This window comes from Priapulus caudatus, unplaced genomic scaffold (assembly GCF_000485595.1).
Source record: "Priapulus caudatus unplaced genomic scaffold, Priapulus_caudatus-5.0.1 Scaffold327, whole genome shotgun sequence".
Lineage (NCBI taxonomy): Eukaryota > Metazoa > Priapulida > Priapulimorpha > Priapulimorphida > Priapulidae > Priapulus > Priapulus caudatus.
The window spans coordinates 166,336-183,418 of record NW_014577388.1 but is presented as its reverse complement, the minus strand read 5'-3'; the positions used below and the strand labels follow the sequence as shown (position 1 = coordinate 183,418).

The 17,083-nt window shown below is 48.5% G+C and overlaps 1 protein-coding gene across 1 annotated transcript in view; it reads left to right on the top strand.

Annotated features, from left to right (window-relative positions):
• The window catches only part of LOC106809092 (homeobox protein Meis2-like), a 55,580-nt gene extending 41,751 nt beyond the window's left edge, over window positions 1-13,829 (top strand). The window contains exons 4-5 of the mRNA XM_014812051.1: window positions 10,672-10,764; window positions 11,964-13,829. Coding sequence (XP_014667537.1) covers window positions 10,672-10,764; window positions 11,964-12,205 — 335 coding nt within the window. The 3' untranslated portion in view covers window positions 12,206-13,829. The remainder of the gene's footprint in view (window positions 1-10,671; window positions 10,765-11,963) is intronic.
• The last annotated feature ends 3,254 nt before the right edge of the window (window positions 13,830-17,083 follow it).

Below are 17,083 nucleotides of genomic sequence, written 5' to 3'. Positions count from 1 at the left end.
CTCTCTCTCTCTCTCTCTCTCTCTCTCTCTCTCTCTCTCTATCTCTCTCTCTCGCTCGCTCTCTTTCTCTCTCATTCCTCTCTCCTCTTCTCCTCCCCCTTCTCCATTCTCTCTTGTCATCCTTTCCTCGATTCCCCGCTCTCCTATTTCCCTCTCTCTCCATCCCCACTCTCTCTTTCTCTCTCCTTCTCCCACATTCTCTTCCTCTCATACCCTCGCTCTGTCTCGCTGTTCGGAATGCTAATCATGATTTTAAATTCAAACGCGCCCGCCCTCGGGCCATTCTGAGCTGCTGGCATAATCACATTTTACTGCGTGTCGTCCATCTGTGATGTAATATCGTAATGCCCACGTTGGCTACCTGACGCCATTGCCGGGGCGGAGCAGGGATCGCAAACAGCTCCACGATTTCCCAGCGAATCACTTTAAAATGAGCATAAAATATTTAGGAGCCACGCTAATGCCGGGTGACTCGTGCTCGCGCGCTGGCCGCCCGGTGCCTGGTCGGGCTGCCGTGCGTCCCTGGCTTGCTACTAGCCGAGCGTGACGGCCATTGTTTTCGCTGACGCGGCCACCATTTACGAACCTGTTGTTGAAGATAACGCGATATAGCTAGCGCTGGGAGTCATAATATTTTAATGGGGGGTTTTCATTAGTTTCTTTATGCGACTCTGTGTTTTTTTGTGTAGTCATAGAGCGTATTATGTTGTGATAAATGATAGGATAATGTTTTAATAATAAAATGTATTAGTAATAATACAAATAATAATAATAATATCATTATCATCATCAACAACACCTGTCATATGAGCTCGTAATTTTTTTTGAGTAGATAATTCTAATAATTTATTATTATTATTATTAATAATTGTGAGGGATTATCTTATAATCTAGAGAATATTGTAATAATAATAATAATACGTATTATTATTATTATTATTATTATTATTATTATTAATATATGATTTTCGATATATTTTTAAAACGACGAGATGTGCAGTTACTGACTTGCTGTCCACGATTGCATGCTAAGCCTTTCCTAATTATAATAGCGAATTTACTTTGGCTCTAATTTACCTCCCTACGCGCGCTCAACACTTATTGTACTGTTATAATGCAGTTGTTTAGCGGTTGTAACACAATTACTACATCGATACTGCGCAGTAAAACAGAGCTGATTTACCGCCCCACCCGGCGCCATGCCGCCTCTGACGTGACGAACGTTTATACAATTGCGCTTTACGCTTCTTTTCGCGTGCGTGCTTGCCTTCGCGAGTACCTGCGTGCGCGTGTGCGTGCGTGCGTGTGTGCGTGCTTGTCTTCGCGAGTACCTGCGTGCGCGTGTGCGTGCGTGCGAGCTTGTCTTCGTGAGTACCTGCGTGCACGTGTGCGTGTGTGCGTCTCCTGAAACGCCCGATGACATCAACATCGTGTAAACGAAACGCCATAAACGAGTAGCTCGAAAACGCGCGCGCGCGAGAGAGAGAGAGATAGTTTATGGCCGCCATAAAACGCTACGACGTGCCGAGTGGGTTGCGGACGACCGAATGATGGCGGTTAGCAGTGCGTCGGTAGCGCTTAGCACCAGCATATAAACCACCATAACCAGGAGAGGTGAGACGGACCTAGCGTCAATCACGGTGGTGTGTGGGGGGGGGGCGGTATCTGAACGCGCGATCATGGTGTGTGCGTGCGGTAGTAGGGTGTGTTAGTGTCAGGTACGCATATGGTTTTTTATAGCGGTATGTGCGTCTTGTGCGGGCGTGTATGCAGGCAGCATCGTGGCGTGAACGGAGAGTGTTTGCAGTGGGAATGGCGTGTTGGTGTGAATCGTGTGTCGCTATGGCGGGCATACGTTTTTTTATTGTTTGACGGGTATCTTCGTGGTTGGTCAGGTGTCTTGAGGTAACCGATGTCTTAATGGCGTACACAAGATTTTTATTGTCTGATAGGTGTCTTCGTGCTAAGGTTAGGTGTTTTGTCGTGAAGGTTGTCCTTGTGAGAACGGTGTGTCGAGCGTGTCATGATGTCGTGTTGTAAACGATAACGTGTTAGCTGATATCGCGTTTTAGTGGTGGGACAGGGGTCATGCTTATAGGTACGTTGTAATTTTATTATCGTATAGGCATAATATGTATGGATGGAGTGATGTATTGTATAGACGACGATGTTTATGCGTTTATTGTGAGTCAGATGTTGATTTTAGATGTAATGGTGGCCTTGTGACTTATTTGTGGAGATAGGGCGTTGGTCGTGATACGTGGTGTTTTGGTGGTGTTTAAGAAACATGTCCTGGTGGTATGATTGGTGTCTTGATAGTAAGAATGGTGTATTGGTGGTAGGAATAACGTTTTAATGGTAGGGATAGTGTGTTGGTGTTAGGAACGTTGTTGTGTTTTGATAATAGTGTCTTGATGGTGAGAATGGTGTGTTGGTTGTAAGAACAACGCTTTAGCGGTAGGAATGGTAGCTTGCTGTTGATAATGATGACGACAATGGTGTTCTGGTGGTATGGCGTGTTGACGGCACTGCTTGTGGCCCCACTTGATAGTGATTGTGACAAGGCCCGCGTGACACGTGTTGGACCGTGGGAGAGAATCGGGGTGACATATTTTGCCTGACAATTCCGGAGATGCAACTGACTGGTTAATTGCTCAACTCACTGACGTTCACAAAGTGACCATAAAAAAAAGATTCGTGGACAGAATGAGAACCGGCTGGAAGGTGGCGCCGCCATGCGCGACAATGGTAGGTGGCGCTGCGTAATAATTTTCTATGCGTGGTTTCGCATCGCTAACTTCTGCCGCAGAAAAAAGCGTAGCAAGAACGATGGAAGTTGAGTATTGGCCATTCTGCTGGGAGTGTATTAGTTACATCTTTTCGAAACAGATCGAGTGAGCGAGTAAGCAGCAGCATGAGTGAGTGGCAGGGTTAGTGAACGACGGAGCGAGTGAGTGTGTGAGTGAGTGATGGAGCGAGGGCGTGAGTGAGCGATGGAGCGAATGGGCTACGGAGTGGGCGAGCAACAGAGTTAGCGAACAGTGAAATGAGCGACCGATAGAGTGAGCGAGTGATGAAGCGAGCGAGCGATGGAGCAAGTGAGGGATGGAGCGAGTGATCGCTGAAACGAATGACCGATGAATCAAGTGAATGGTGAAGCAAATGAGCGCTGGAGCGAGTGAATGATGAAGCGAGTGAGCGACGGAGCACCGGAGTGAACGAGCAGCGACAGTGCAGCGGGGCGACGTCGGCGGCGGCGGCGGCTGGGAGACGCAGCGATGTGTAAACAGACGGGCGGCCGTGTAGCCATCAGGGCGCGTCATGTCGCGCTCGCCGACCACTGACAGCCTAATCACAGGCTGCGACGCCGAGCTGCCACTAATACGGGTCATTGCCGACGCACGTCGACGCCTTCAGGAGACGCAGCAAACTGTGAGGATGCTTGGGGGTGGTTCGGCAGAGGAGGCTTGGCAGAGGAGGCTTGGGGGTGGTTCGGCAGAGGAGGCTTGGCAGAGGAGACTTGGGGGTGGTTCGGCAGAGGAGGCTTGGGGTGGTTGGGCAGAGGAGGCTTGGGGTGGTTCGGTAGAGGAGGCTTGGGGGTGGTGTGGTAGAGGAGGCTTGGGGTGGTTGGGCAGAGGAGGCTTGGGGGTGGTTCGGCAAAGCAGGCTTTGCGGTGGTTCTTTGGTTCGGCGGGAGAGGGTTGGGGGCGATTTGTGTCCACCGCCCAGCGAGGGTAGGTGCGTAGAGGGAGGCATTCCCAAATTTCCAATTTAATAAAAAAAATGTCAATTCCAGTTTAATTAAAATGTCTGTTTTCCAGCATCCCGGTCGAATTCTATTCCCGATTCACGACACAATTTATCTGGTATTTTCCAGTTCCTAGATTATTAAAATGATCCAATCCCGAGTCTCAAAAATGACCGCCGCCTTCGTAACTACTTGCTGGCAATACATATCGTTACCCTCCTGTGTTAGGCTCTCTGTATTTTTCTATCTGGTCTGTGGAGGACGCTGTTTACAAAAATGCTAGTATATATTTTCTCATCTCTTCACTCTGCCTACGCGCGCGCACTGCCTGCTTATCTCTCTCGCGCTGTCCCTTTTGTCTTTTTGGCTCTATTTATCTCTCATCTAAATTCGATCCTATTTCCCCCCTCTTTCGCAATCGATCTCTCGTGTTCTCTTCCGGTCTTTCTCCTTTTCTCTCTCTCTCTCTTTCTCTCTCTCTCTCTCTTTCTCTCTCTCTCTCTCTCTCTCTCTCATACTCTCTCTAGCTCTCGCTTCCTCCCTTGGTATCCCTTTATCTATCGCGCTATCTATTTCGCACTCTCAATGCGTTATAAACTTTCCGGTTAGCTGTCTTACAGTCATTCACACAATATTAACCTTGCGGGGATATTTCACATTAATTCGAAAGCAATCTCTATGAGTGGAAGCCGCGGTTGTGCAGTCATGCTGGGGGTGGCAACACTGTGGTTCGGTGTCCAGTGCCATGCAAGCGTGGTGTCTTCGTGTGTGCAGTCTCTATCTTTTGTCCGAAAGCGATTAATTAGTCAATTTTAAAGGAAGGTTCAACGGAGATGTCGCGATATGGTGGCTTACGGAGGCAGTGTTTCTCCCGGGGACAGTAATCGGATTTTATATTGCAACGAATGAATCTGTCAGTCGCTACCATTCATTTCGGAAGCTTGTTACGTCATTGTTCGTGCTCTGAGCTCTTCGCCCCCCCTCTCTCTCGTTCACACACACACAACACTCTCCCTACCGCCCTCCCTATCTCACTCTCCCTCTAACTAGCGATATAGCTGCTGGCATGTACTATGTCCAATTAAAATTTCAAATATTAATGAACATTAAACTTTTGCGAGTTAATTATAATTGATTTAGACACTGTGCTGATCATGGCGGTTCGGCATCGCGGCCTTAGGTGTTCCTGTACATCAAGGCAGGTGTTTGAATCGTTGTTGTTCCTATACGTCTAGAGAGGTGTTTGATTCGTTGTTGTTCCTATACATCAAGGCAGGTGTTTGAATCGTTGTTGTCTCCCATCTCACGTCTCAGAGAGGCTGTCTTGAATCATTGCCTTGTTCCATTACGTCCTAGAGAGGTCGTTTAATTCGTGTTGTTTCCTTTAAGTCAAGCAGGTCGTTTGATCGTTGTTTGTTTCCGATTTACGTCTAGAGAGGTGTTTGATTCGTTGTTGTTCCTTTACATCAACGGATATGTTTGAATCATTGTTGACCCTTTACATCTAGGCAGGTGTGGAGGCATTTAGACTTTAGTTGCTCCTTTAATTCGGGCCTGTAAATGCAGTGCTTATATTATATGGAAGGTCACGCGCAATAGGCACGCTCACTAGCTATATCTGCTAGGACTCTGTGTTTGGACTGCTATATGGTGTGTGTGTGTGTGTGTGTGTGTGTGTGTGTGTGTGTACGTGCGAGTGTGCATGCGCACATGCCCACGCGTGCGTGCGAAATCGCACCTGATGGCCGCCGCCGCGGTGGTGCCATGGTATGTCTGTGGTGTTGATCTCGTACATGTGACCGCGGGTGATGCGTGTGTGTTCCTGTCCATCTATGGCGAACTGGGGTGGGGCGGGGGTCTAGGTGTTCCTTACAACAGTCTGCTTTGGTTCATATACTTCAGTTGAATCCGTTCATGAATTATGCACAGGCATGCCTCACCAGCAGGGCCCAGATTCTCCTATCACACTGAGCTGCTGCATACTCAAATGTGGCAAAAAACATTTATCGTGAGATCTACGAGGGCAAGAATCGAGTCCTCCAATACGCGGTGGTGGGTATGTTTATAATAAAAAGAAAGAAAGCGAAAGGGAGGAGGAGAGAAAACGATAGGTAGGTGGATGGATGGATGGATGGATGGATGGATGGATGGATGGATGGATGGATGGATGGATGGATGGATGGATGGATGGATGGATGGATGGATGGATGGATGGATTGATGGATGGATGGATGAATGATTGGATGGATGGATGGATGGACGGACGGACGAATGGATAGATGGGTGGTTGGATAGGTGGATGGATGGATGGATAAATGATTGGATGGATGGATGGATGGATGGATGGATGGATGGATGGATGGATGGGTGGATGGAGAGATAGGGAGCTAGATAGCGAAAGGCAGAGAGAGTGTGTGAAAGAGTTCATGAATTCTCGCCTCAGGAGCGCGGTTGGTCGCTTAGAATAGACTTTATCGGCTCATAAAAGCTCCACGCAATGTCACTCGTCGCTTACAGCATCATGAATCTAACGCATCATGTGGATACTTCACTCCACCTCGCCCGCAAGAGGGCGCCAGGAGAGAATCACGCAGGCCTCACCAGTGCCATCGCCAGTGTCGCCGCCGCCGTTCGCCGCGCGTACGGCCATTACGCCGTAGCCGCCGCGCATCACAAAGCTGGGCCAATGCGCGCGCCGCACCCAGCGAAAATGCGAAATCGGCATGTTAAGCGTGCGTTGTCATGGCAACTGTCAGCGTGATTGATGGTCACCGTGGCGGCGGCGGCGGCGGCAGCGAGCAGGCGGGCCCGCGAAACGGACCATGAGTTCCGCCCGCCCCGACCCCCCCCCCCATCACAGGGGAGAGAGCTTCCGTGGGTCGCCTCATGGGCGGGCCGCCCGACGGCAGCCCCGATCCGCGGGTCCCCAACTCGGGGGCGCAGCCGCCCTCACGGACCCCCTTCCCCACGCGGGGTTGTGCACGACCGCTGATGGATGGCTGATCGGCAGACGAAACGAGCCGCTGATGACGGCCATTTTGCCCGGCAGCTTTGCCGGCTGGTCGTCGGCGTGACAGCAACAGTGGCGGCTGTCGCCCGCGCCGCGCCGTGATGGATCACACCTCGGCAGCGCCCGCGGCTGTCAGCCTCGTTTCTCCGCAGCACAACCAGGGGGCACGGCACGCTCTCTCGAGCGTGCGCGCTCTCTCTTCATACTCTCTAGCTCTCCGCTTCCTCCCTTCGCGTATCCCTCTTTATCTATCGCCGCTATCTTATTTCGCACTTCTCAATGCGTTTAAACTTTCCGCCGTTAGCTGTTCTATACAGTCATTCCACAATGATTCATACTTGCGGGATATTTCACACTTAATTCGAAAGCAATCTCTTGAAGTGGAAAGCCGCGGTTGTGCAGTCATTGCTGGGGGTGGCACACTGTGTGGTTCGGGTGTCCAGTGCCATGCAAAGCGTACGGTTCGTTGGTGTTGCAGTCTCTATTTTGATCGAAAAGCCGATCTAATTTCAGTCAATTTTAAAGGAAGCGTTCACGGAGATGTCGCCTATTTCGGTGGCTTACGGAGCAGTGTCTTCTCCCGGGGACATAGTAATCGGATCTTTTATTGCAAACGAATTGAATCTGTCAGTCGCTACCATTCAATTTCGGAAGCTTGTTACGTCATTCGTTCGTGCTCTAGCTCTTTGCCCCCCCTCTTTCTCTTCACCACACACACAACACTCTCCCTACGCCCTCCCTATCTCACTCTCACTCTAACTAGCGATATAGCTGCTGGATGTTATCTACTGTCCAATAAAATTTACAATAGTAATGAACATTAACTTTTGCCGAGTTAATATTAATTGATTTAGGGACACTGTGCTGATCATGGCGGTTCGCATCGCGGCCTTCGGTGTTCCTGCTACATCAAAGGCAGTCGTGTTTGAATCGCTTGTTGTTCCGTATACGTCCTAGCGAGAGTGTTTTTGATTCGTTGTTTTCCTATACATCAAGGCATGTGTATTCGCAAATCGTTGTTGTTCCTATACGTCTAGAGAGTGTTGATTCGTTGTTTGTTCCTAATACATCAAAGGCAGGTGTTTGAATCGTTGTTGTTCCTATACGTCTAGAGAGGTGTTTGAATCGTTGTTGTTCCTATACGTCTAGAGAGGTGTTTGATTCGTTGTGTGTTCTTGCTACATCAAGGCAGGTTGTTTGAATCGTTGTTGTCTCCCATCTCACGTCTCAGAGAGGCTGTCTTGAATCATTGCCTTGTTCCATTACGTCCTAGAGAGGTCGTTTAATTCGTGTTGTTTCCTTTAAGTCAAGCAGGTCGTTTGATCGTTGTTTGTTTCCGATTTACGTCTAGAGAGTCTCTCTCTCTCTCTCTCTCTCTCTCTCTCTCTCTCTCTCTCTCTCTCTCTCTCTCTCTCTCTCTCTCTTTCTCTTTCTCTTTCTCCTGCATTCCCGCATGGTAATTACAGCGTACAACAGTTGAGAGTTTGTCGCAGCGAGCTGGATTACCTCCGAACATCTCAATGTCAGCATATTTCGTTGAATCCGTGGACTTGCGACGCGTCCGCGCGCGCGATGAGAGATGCAAATCACGCAAAGCCGACAAGATGGCGCGTCCTTTGTTTATGTGACGATGCGCGCTGCCGGCTGTAGAACGTTCGCCTACCTCGCGCTAGAGGATGAGGAGTTTTGTTGCCTACGGCGAACGGAGAGGATGGATGTATGGATGGACAGTGAACAGATGCACACGTCTGATACGCTGCCTTCAGAGCGGGAGGCAGGGTCGGAAGAGTAAATGAGCAGTTTCAAGTGTCGATAACGGATAAGGAATTATTGAATGGAGAAAATCGGAAGTAAATGAAACTTTGCCAGTATACGTGTCTGCGGGGGGGGGGCATCTCGTGATTTTGTTCGCAAACGTGTATTCAATTTCATTCAATACGTACTTCAATTTCATTGCAGTAAAGTACTTTTTCTGGAGGCCTCATTCTCTTTCTGAAATTCCCATTCCCTTCTGGAAGCCTAATGTAAATATTTCACCGTGGAATCTACTAGCAGTACCACTCTGTCGTGTATGCCACGCCCGCCAGATTTCTACCTTGGCTGATTGCAGTTTAATTGCCATAATGAGTCGAACCCTCCTCTTCCTGTTCCAAATCACCTGGGAGGAAATTATAAATTGTAATGAAGTCAGATAGGGACGCACTTTCCATTTGCACTACGGACCTGTCGGGGATCAGTGCTTCCTGCAGCAGTTCCATCCGCAGTGAGAAACGCGTCAATTTCGATGGTCCATTTCCTAATTAGCACCTCGCACGACTTCCTTAATGAGCTCTGTGCGAGTCGCAGCTTCCTTCCTTCTCCTCCTGGCGATGGACCAGTGAGGGTTTCTTACGGAAGCAGCGATTGATGACTGGTGCGCAGGTATTGCTTAGTGTCATGCTGAGAGTTAGCATTTTACACTATAGCCATATGAGGAAGGGCTGTATGACAATGAACTTATTCTGAGAGGAAAATACGGGGAGCGATAGGAAGGGTAGCTAGATACGTACGTTGGTAAAATTTGCTGTTATTGTCGCTACAAACTACCAAGCAGAATGTTCACAGTTCGGCCTCAGTACAGATGTTATCAGCACGTAGGAATCTTGACATTTCGATCACACGCAGACAGAGTGCGAAATTCTTCCATGAGATTGCACATTAAAATTCATCGTACATATTCTCAAACGCCACAAAAAAAGTTCCCACTCTGCAATTCGGATGCGTTGAGGCGTGTTGGTATCCCAATATCTGTTGATCTTCTCTGTCAAAAGCATTTCATCTAAACTTCATTCACTAACCCAACCAAAGGACGAGAAAGTCAATCGCATGGCGCTCTCTATTGGAAAGATTTGAAGTTAGATGCCACGGCTAAACCGACTAATGCTAATTTGAAAACAAAATGATGCAGTGTTCATCACGTTAATAATATTTGTTTACCTATAATTTTAAGCCTGCGTCCACGTCTATAGTAAGCTTATCTGTGCAATCGCCTTTGCAATTGCTTGTTTCATGTGTGTCCTATAATGCACATCCACCTAATAATGTATGTGTTTCATATTTCACACGTAGCACGTTTACACATTAACCTTTTATGTATATGTTTCATAATTTACATGTAGGTTAAAATGTACATTCACCTCTTAGTGTATGTTTAAATATGTGTTATGTGTCTTGTAATATACACGTGTTTCACAGTGTACATATTCGCCATATAATGTGAATGTACCTTATCATATACATGTGTTTAGTAATATGCATGTATATTGTGTTTTGATGCACATGAGCCTTATAATATGCATGCGGTTTATAGTGTAAATGTCTCACAATGAGCGTGCATGTATCTTACAGGGGTAGAAATTAACTTTTGAACAGGGGAGTCCAACGGACTCCCTGCCCTCAAAAAGAGGGAGTCCGCAGTCTGAAGTTCAAAATTAGCTAAAAAAAAATACGGTAATTCCGCGAGGCCGTGCTCTGGAACGAACTAGTTAGTATAGCAGAATTTTCAGGGAGTCACACGGACTCCTGCATATGTCAAATCAGGGAGTATTTGACTCCGGACTCGCGTTAATTTCGCACCCTAATCTTATATATACTCTTGATTTCTGTTAGCGTTCATGTTGTATCTATATTCTAGGTGATGGACATTAACTTTTGCTGACCTTCACATTGGGGTGCTGCTAGTTTATCTCGACCATGAGTTATTTTGGATTTCGGTATAAATGCTTATAGACACCACTATCTTTACAGACATCTAACCACACTGACGTTTCAGTCTTTATTGAAATCTCTCTCCCTTCCTTATAACCGAAGACATTTTTTCACGGGAAATTTTTTCGAGACTGACTCGGCTAATCAGTGTTGTTACTTGTGCGCAGGTCCAGCAGGAGTGTATAGTCCCGAGGGACCAGACATGACCGGAGGCTACCCAGGCATGATGGACGGCCAACACCAGATGCACCTCAGACATGGTGCGTACGTCTGCACTCGCCGCTTTCAATGGGCAAAACGTCGTGATTATAAATTCGGACATTAGTATGCGGGAGCCCAGACGAGGGCTGACAAACAGGGATGCAATTGCGGCGTCTTGATAAATTGCGCATCATTAATTTCCTTCTAATAGCAGTCATAACAGGTAGAATATACTATCTATGAGCGTCCATCTACTGACACCCTAACATTGGTATCGACACGCAATTCGACAGGTAACTCTTTGGTACCTCCCTCGCAATCAGTGCGTACGCTGCGGCAACGCCAAGCGTAAATATCATAAACGTCACAGGCATCCGCAGCTGTCCAGACGCACCTCCGCCGCTGCCATTATTCCGATTACAGCTGTCAAGTGAACAGTACCGGCCGCCTTTCCATTTCCGCCGGTCGTCGGCATAAGCAAATACGGCGCGAATTGCACCGCGGTAACCTGCCTGTCAGTGAACGCTGTACTAATAACGCCTGTATCGCTTTACGACGCGCTCATGATTATTTTAGCGCAGTGCACTTTGTCTGAAACCGATCATGCGAGTCGTCTGATTTCGAGGTTTACGCCGACGCCTCGGTATTTGAAGTCATTGATTTGACATTCCGCTATCGTGAACCGCATAAATCTGCCAAGTTTTACATTGACTGGTTAAATGTGGGGTATATGACGCTGCATACAGCCTACGGCAGATTTATTCCTAGACCACCTGTGGAGACTTATAAGATGCACTAATCAATTAAGTTACTGACGAATTACTCTGGAAACATTTTATTTTCAGTTTATTTATCGCAACATATATGTAGATGCTTACAGGATACATCAAAACATTTCATTCCTAGACCCTTTCTGATATGTTTTCATCAACCGGCATAATGATTGGAAAAGGGGGTTGGGTTGTATAGGGTTTGTGTTGTTAGTGAGTGTTCTTCAAAATTTTGGTTGTGACTCAAATTATGGTCAGGGGGATAGCTTGAAGGCCAAAATTCTGGAAGCCCATCGCTTCGGCCACTGTTTTTCGAAAAAGGTGTCACCCAGACCTTCACTGGAGACCCATGGCGATCCACTTAAAATGGCTAATCGAGCCAACTCGACAACGCTAAAAATTCAACACTTGCGTTTGAACAGCTTCGAGTTTGAATCAATTATTGACGACTTTCCCCCTAACGACGGGCTTCTGCGTTTGTGTTGCAGGGATGTATCCGGGAGCGGGCCACCATGACGGCATGGGCGGCTACGGCAGCCACGCATCGCACCTACGCAGCCCCGTACACTCGCAGGCCATGCTGATCCCGGGCCACCCACACCACATGATGATGGCGCACTCCGGCCACGTGGCTAGTCACATGTCGCACCACGGCATGGCGGCGATGGCGTCCGCGCAGAGCCCGACGATCCACGACAGTTTAGGACACGTCATGGACATACACACGTAGTTTGCTTGCGTGCGAAGAAAGGCGCCGTGACGCGATCGGCAGTCCGGCTTGCACTGGCGGACGATATTCAGCGTCTGGTCACTCCTGCAGCATTCGCGGTGGCGCCTGCTACTGTGCGGATCCTTCCTCTGTGGAGGAGCTACAGAAGTCGCCGCCATCAGCCTCCGATAGGTGCGCCGCACGCGCCGGCGTTCGCTTGTTCGCACGTCGGCGACAAACAGTGGCCATCTCGGGCTGTCCCGTGCGCGGACGCGTCGTGCGTCGTAACCGTGGCAACACGGAGCATCGGCAGGAGAGGTGCGCTGCGGCGCGGGAAGCTGGACAGAGTCAGCGGGACACCAGCGATGACGCACAAGCCCCTATGAGATTCACGCCGAGCGGCGCCTCCTTATGGCGTGATCCACGGACGATAGACGGACCGTGGCATGACAAATGATGTTCTTTTTTTGTTAACTTTTTAACACCGACAGTCGGTTTTCTGTGTGCTAGAGCTGCGCACGTGCATCAACGGTTGTCTGGGCACCAGGGGTCGCTAGTAGCGTGCCATACATATATATATAGTGAGTATGTTACATTGTGGAAATATGTAGTGCTTCACTGATCGTGTTTATACGTGTATGGTAGCAACACGCACGCGCGCGCACAGTGAGGCCTGCTGTCACGTCATTTTAAACTGCTTTTGTTACTCGTTATATTGAATATTATTATTATATATATATAGATATATATATGAATTTTATGCAAACTGGCTTCGGGTGTGCAAGGGGGAGCGTTCGCATATAATTGTGAGAAGCGTAACATGCACTTGTGTCTGCGTGACCAGCTGAACAGGGTACCCTGATGGGAAAAACGGAAAAATGAAGCTGCACTGGTGTTTAGTACGTGTAGGAGAGGCACTACTATACACACTCATGTACATCTATCTATCTATATATATATGAAAGGACCGGTGGGTGGGCCCCACCTTCCACATACAGGGACATTGTCTGTTTACGATGTGTACGTAGTCCTGGCGTAAGCCTTGCTTCGTCGCTGCTCCTCGGAGATAGAGAGAGAGAGAGAGAGGGAGAGAAATAGAGAGAGCCGCACGCAAGGTGGTTGCAGCCTCCATCAGTGGAAGCCATCGGCTTGGCCCCCTGCTATCCCGAGGATGCGGGAGAGCACCAATGACGAGCAGCTCATGCAGCATCCAGCGAGCGTGCTAATTAGTTCTCGCAGGACGTATCCGAGGGGGGCGAGACTACAGGGATGAGAACCAAAAGGCAATATACCCTACCTCCCCTTGTTCCGGGTCACCGACTAGACACGGCAGTCGCCTGTGTGGTAGAGCTGAGAATTCAGATGTTAAGTTATGCGTGTTTATTTTGCTTCGTAGTTCCGTAGATCTCTCAATGATTGACTGCCGGGGCGACCCGGATCGGAAATTGTCAGATGTTGGCGATTCTTCAAGCAAACGCTACTTGTATATATATATATATACATATATAAATTCAAACGTGCTATTATAACCGCGGAATGTCGATGGGTTACGTCGATGGTCTGGTCTGTCGATGCTGTGGTCGTGGTAGCGGCCAGCTAGATACACCCAGGGTACACAGCGCTAATTGCGTGCGTGCGTGCGTCCGTCCGTCCGTCCGTCCGTGCGTGCGTGCGTGCGTGCGTGCGTGCGTGCGTGCGTGCGTGCGGGCGTGCGTGCGGGCGGTCGTGCTACGCGGGACATTTCCCATAGGTTTGCAATCACTGAATAACATGGTGCTCATGTAGTCGTGTTCGTTAGGTGACATAACACTAACCACACTAGTTACACTCCTTCGCAAATCTTTCCGTGGCAGGTGGCTGCCACGGTCCACCCACGAGCCCTGTGTGCGAGGCACACACACTATCGTAGGTTCCTCATCGGTGTGAAAGTGCTTGCGAACGCCGCAATGTTTACGTGCTTTACATAAGCTATCGGTGGGTAGGAGCAAACTAAAAAAATCTTCTATCTCGCAGGGCTGCGATTATAGAAGTTCTCACGGACAATGGGCTGCTGTCCAAACGTACATGTACTCGTGCGTGCGTGCGTGCGTGCGTGCGTGCGGGCTTGCGTGCTTGCGTATGTGCGTGCGTGTGTCAGCCATTCACTGCCACTTCGTTAATCGTGGTTTCCGTGCATATAGAAGCCAGCCGAAGCCACGATCATGTATTCGTTGGCTCGGTAGCAGTAAGCGGCATGCAGTCAAGGCGGGACACTGGCCATTAGCTTCCTACATTAACTCCCCGCGTCCGTATCAACACGGCCATACCTGTTCTACGTCCGCGAAATCCGCAATTTATCGATGATTAAATCTCGCGTGATCTAATCCAACGATCGACGAAGCACGTGATGGCTTTAGACTGCATTCAGGGGAAGGGGGGTTCCGTGTCTGGCAGGTTTCATTACAGATTCCTGAACGAACCTTTTGCTATAACCTCATGGTACCCCTTTTCAAGTGCAATGCGTGTGGTTCGTTTGCAATCTTGTTTGTCTTCAGTAATATTTGCAGATATTGCAGTCTCCAATCGTCATTGTTCTCGCTGTGACGTCAGACCTTCGTGTCACCTTCTCACGTGGGTATCATTAGCCAATCGCACGCCATCCCTCGAATTCAGTCAGTCGCCGGTGATTTCGAAGCTTTCTCTTCGAACCACGCAGGAAATGCCGGTAGCGTCCCTATGTGGTGGCGTGCACTAGCTTAGAAAATGGCCTGTTTTACAAACGCGATGAATCGATTATGCAAGAATCTGGGATGAGGTGATTTGGTCCAGCGAAGGAATCTATATGATGATGGACGGACAATTCACAGTGTGTATTCGTTCGGGCGTTTGGGCGCGCGTTTGTGTGCGTCTGTATATTCGTGCGTGTGCGATCGCGTGCGTGTGCGTTCACGTGTGTGTGTGTGCATGTGCGTGTGCGTGCGCGCGCGCGCGCGTGTGTGTGTGTGTGTGTAGTGTACGTAGGCATTTTTCCACTGTTCGTTTGCCTGGCGTGGTTTGTTAGTTCATACCCAAGTTTAAAAAATGTGTCCAGTGATGAAGAATCACTCTTGTAAATGGTTAATGGAAAAACAGGCTACGTAACAGCTTCACTCTCCCACTTGCACGTGTTGCGTCACCGGTACCTCACTCAGTGTCTGTGTGTTGCTGGCTGCTTGCACCCCACTGACTGCTTATGTGTTAGTGAGTTGTGCACTTGCACACGCGTAAAGGGACTACCTGCATGGCGGTGACCGTTCCCACGTCGACCATTCGTCGCGCAAAGAAAACAAGAAGTTAAAGCAAGCGAACGGGTTCTTTCGAGGTACGCATATAGAACGTGTGCATTGCTGATCTCGTGCTTCGTTAGCCAGAGCGAAATATCAATGTGTCAACTCTGAATGCCTACGGCATATCATTGGCATATATATATATATATATATATATATATATATATATTGTAACTTCTGTGAGACGCCAGCATATCCCGGACCTACCGGCACGTAGCGGGATGGCTCGTGTCTTCGCTTCGAGCTTACGGTATGGGCGGGCCCTGTCATCTTGTCATGTTACCGCGCGAGAGAATGTGAAATCGAATGCGGTGCGTCTGCAACGAAGTGATGATTGGAAGCGACGCGGTGACGTCGTCGCGCACGTGACAAAGATGGCGTCGTGCGAACGCGCTCCCTGTTCCCACGCGAGCGATGAGCGCGAAATCTTCGCTGCCCTGCCGCTCCGACGATAGAGCTTAGCTGTGCAGCCGACGGCATATAGAGAGGCAGCGAGCTTTGAGCTCGACTGCGTGACGATTAATTATATCACACGGGTCGGTGTGTTGTCGATTTTTTTCCCGCGCACGAAACATCTCTGAGAATCGGTGTTGGCTATTTGACGACTCGCGTTCTAGATTAACAGGCCTGAGCTTTGACGCTGACAGCCCTATAACACTAGGTCGATTCGGCAGCCGCGTCTTCATGTATCTATCAAATGTTTGTGTGATGACCCGCGACGCATTATTAACTCTAACGCAGTTTGTTACTATAAATGTTATTATAGCAGTTTCATAACATGATTTGTAATAGCAAACTGTCTATATATTCATACTCCAATTTGCACACTAGTCTTGTAATGAAGTGTGTTGTTGTATACACGCGGGGGTTGGGAATAGGGTGCGTTTTGTGTTCTGTGAGATACTGTAAAATAGTGTGTTCGTGTAAAATAAAATATGATATTACCTACTTTTGAGCGTTTATTCATCGAACTTAGATCGTAGTTGTTTTATCGCGTGTTCAAAATTATATCAAGTTCTAAGTAGATGATATTACCGTATTGAACCAATTTTAGAAGTGGATAGAAGTGGGTGCAGATCGCCAGTGATTAATCCTTTTCGAGGTATCACGCGCACAATATTTTGATTCTAAATAATTGTAGATTAATTTAATTCTTGGTGAAAGAGAGAAGAATGATGCATAAACAGAAAGAGCGTATGAAACAAAAAGGACGAAAGCTGCACACACTAACACGTAGGCCACTCCACAATAGAAAGTCCGCGGTATTAACCCATCCAACCTCATCACCTCATCCATCATTCACAGCATGGCTCGGAATCAACGACAATTTCACGTGCTTTCCCATTCACTATAGCTATGTACGCGATACCCCCCACGCCCCCGCCCCCAAACACGATCCTCTATATATCGCTTATAGACGTGCGTGACAGTGTCACTCGTCGTCACTACACATGCCTCTTCACGCTCTTCCGCGCTGCCGCACTCATGTATTCATACACGCGCATGCCTCTCACGAGCCTACTGGCGTGTTTACATATACGTTGTACGTAACGCGCGTGAAGTACATGTAAGGCTCATCTCAGTCATCCCGCAT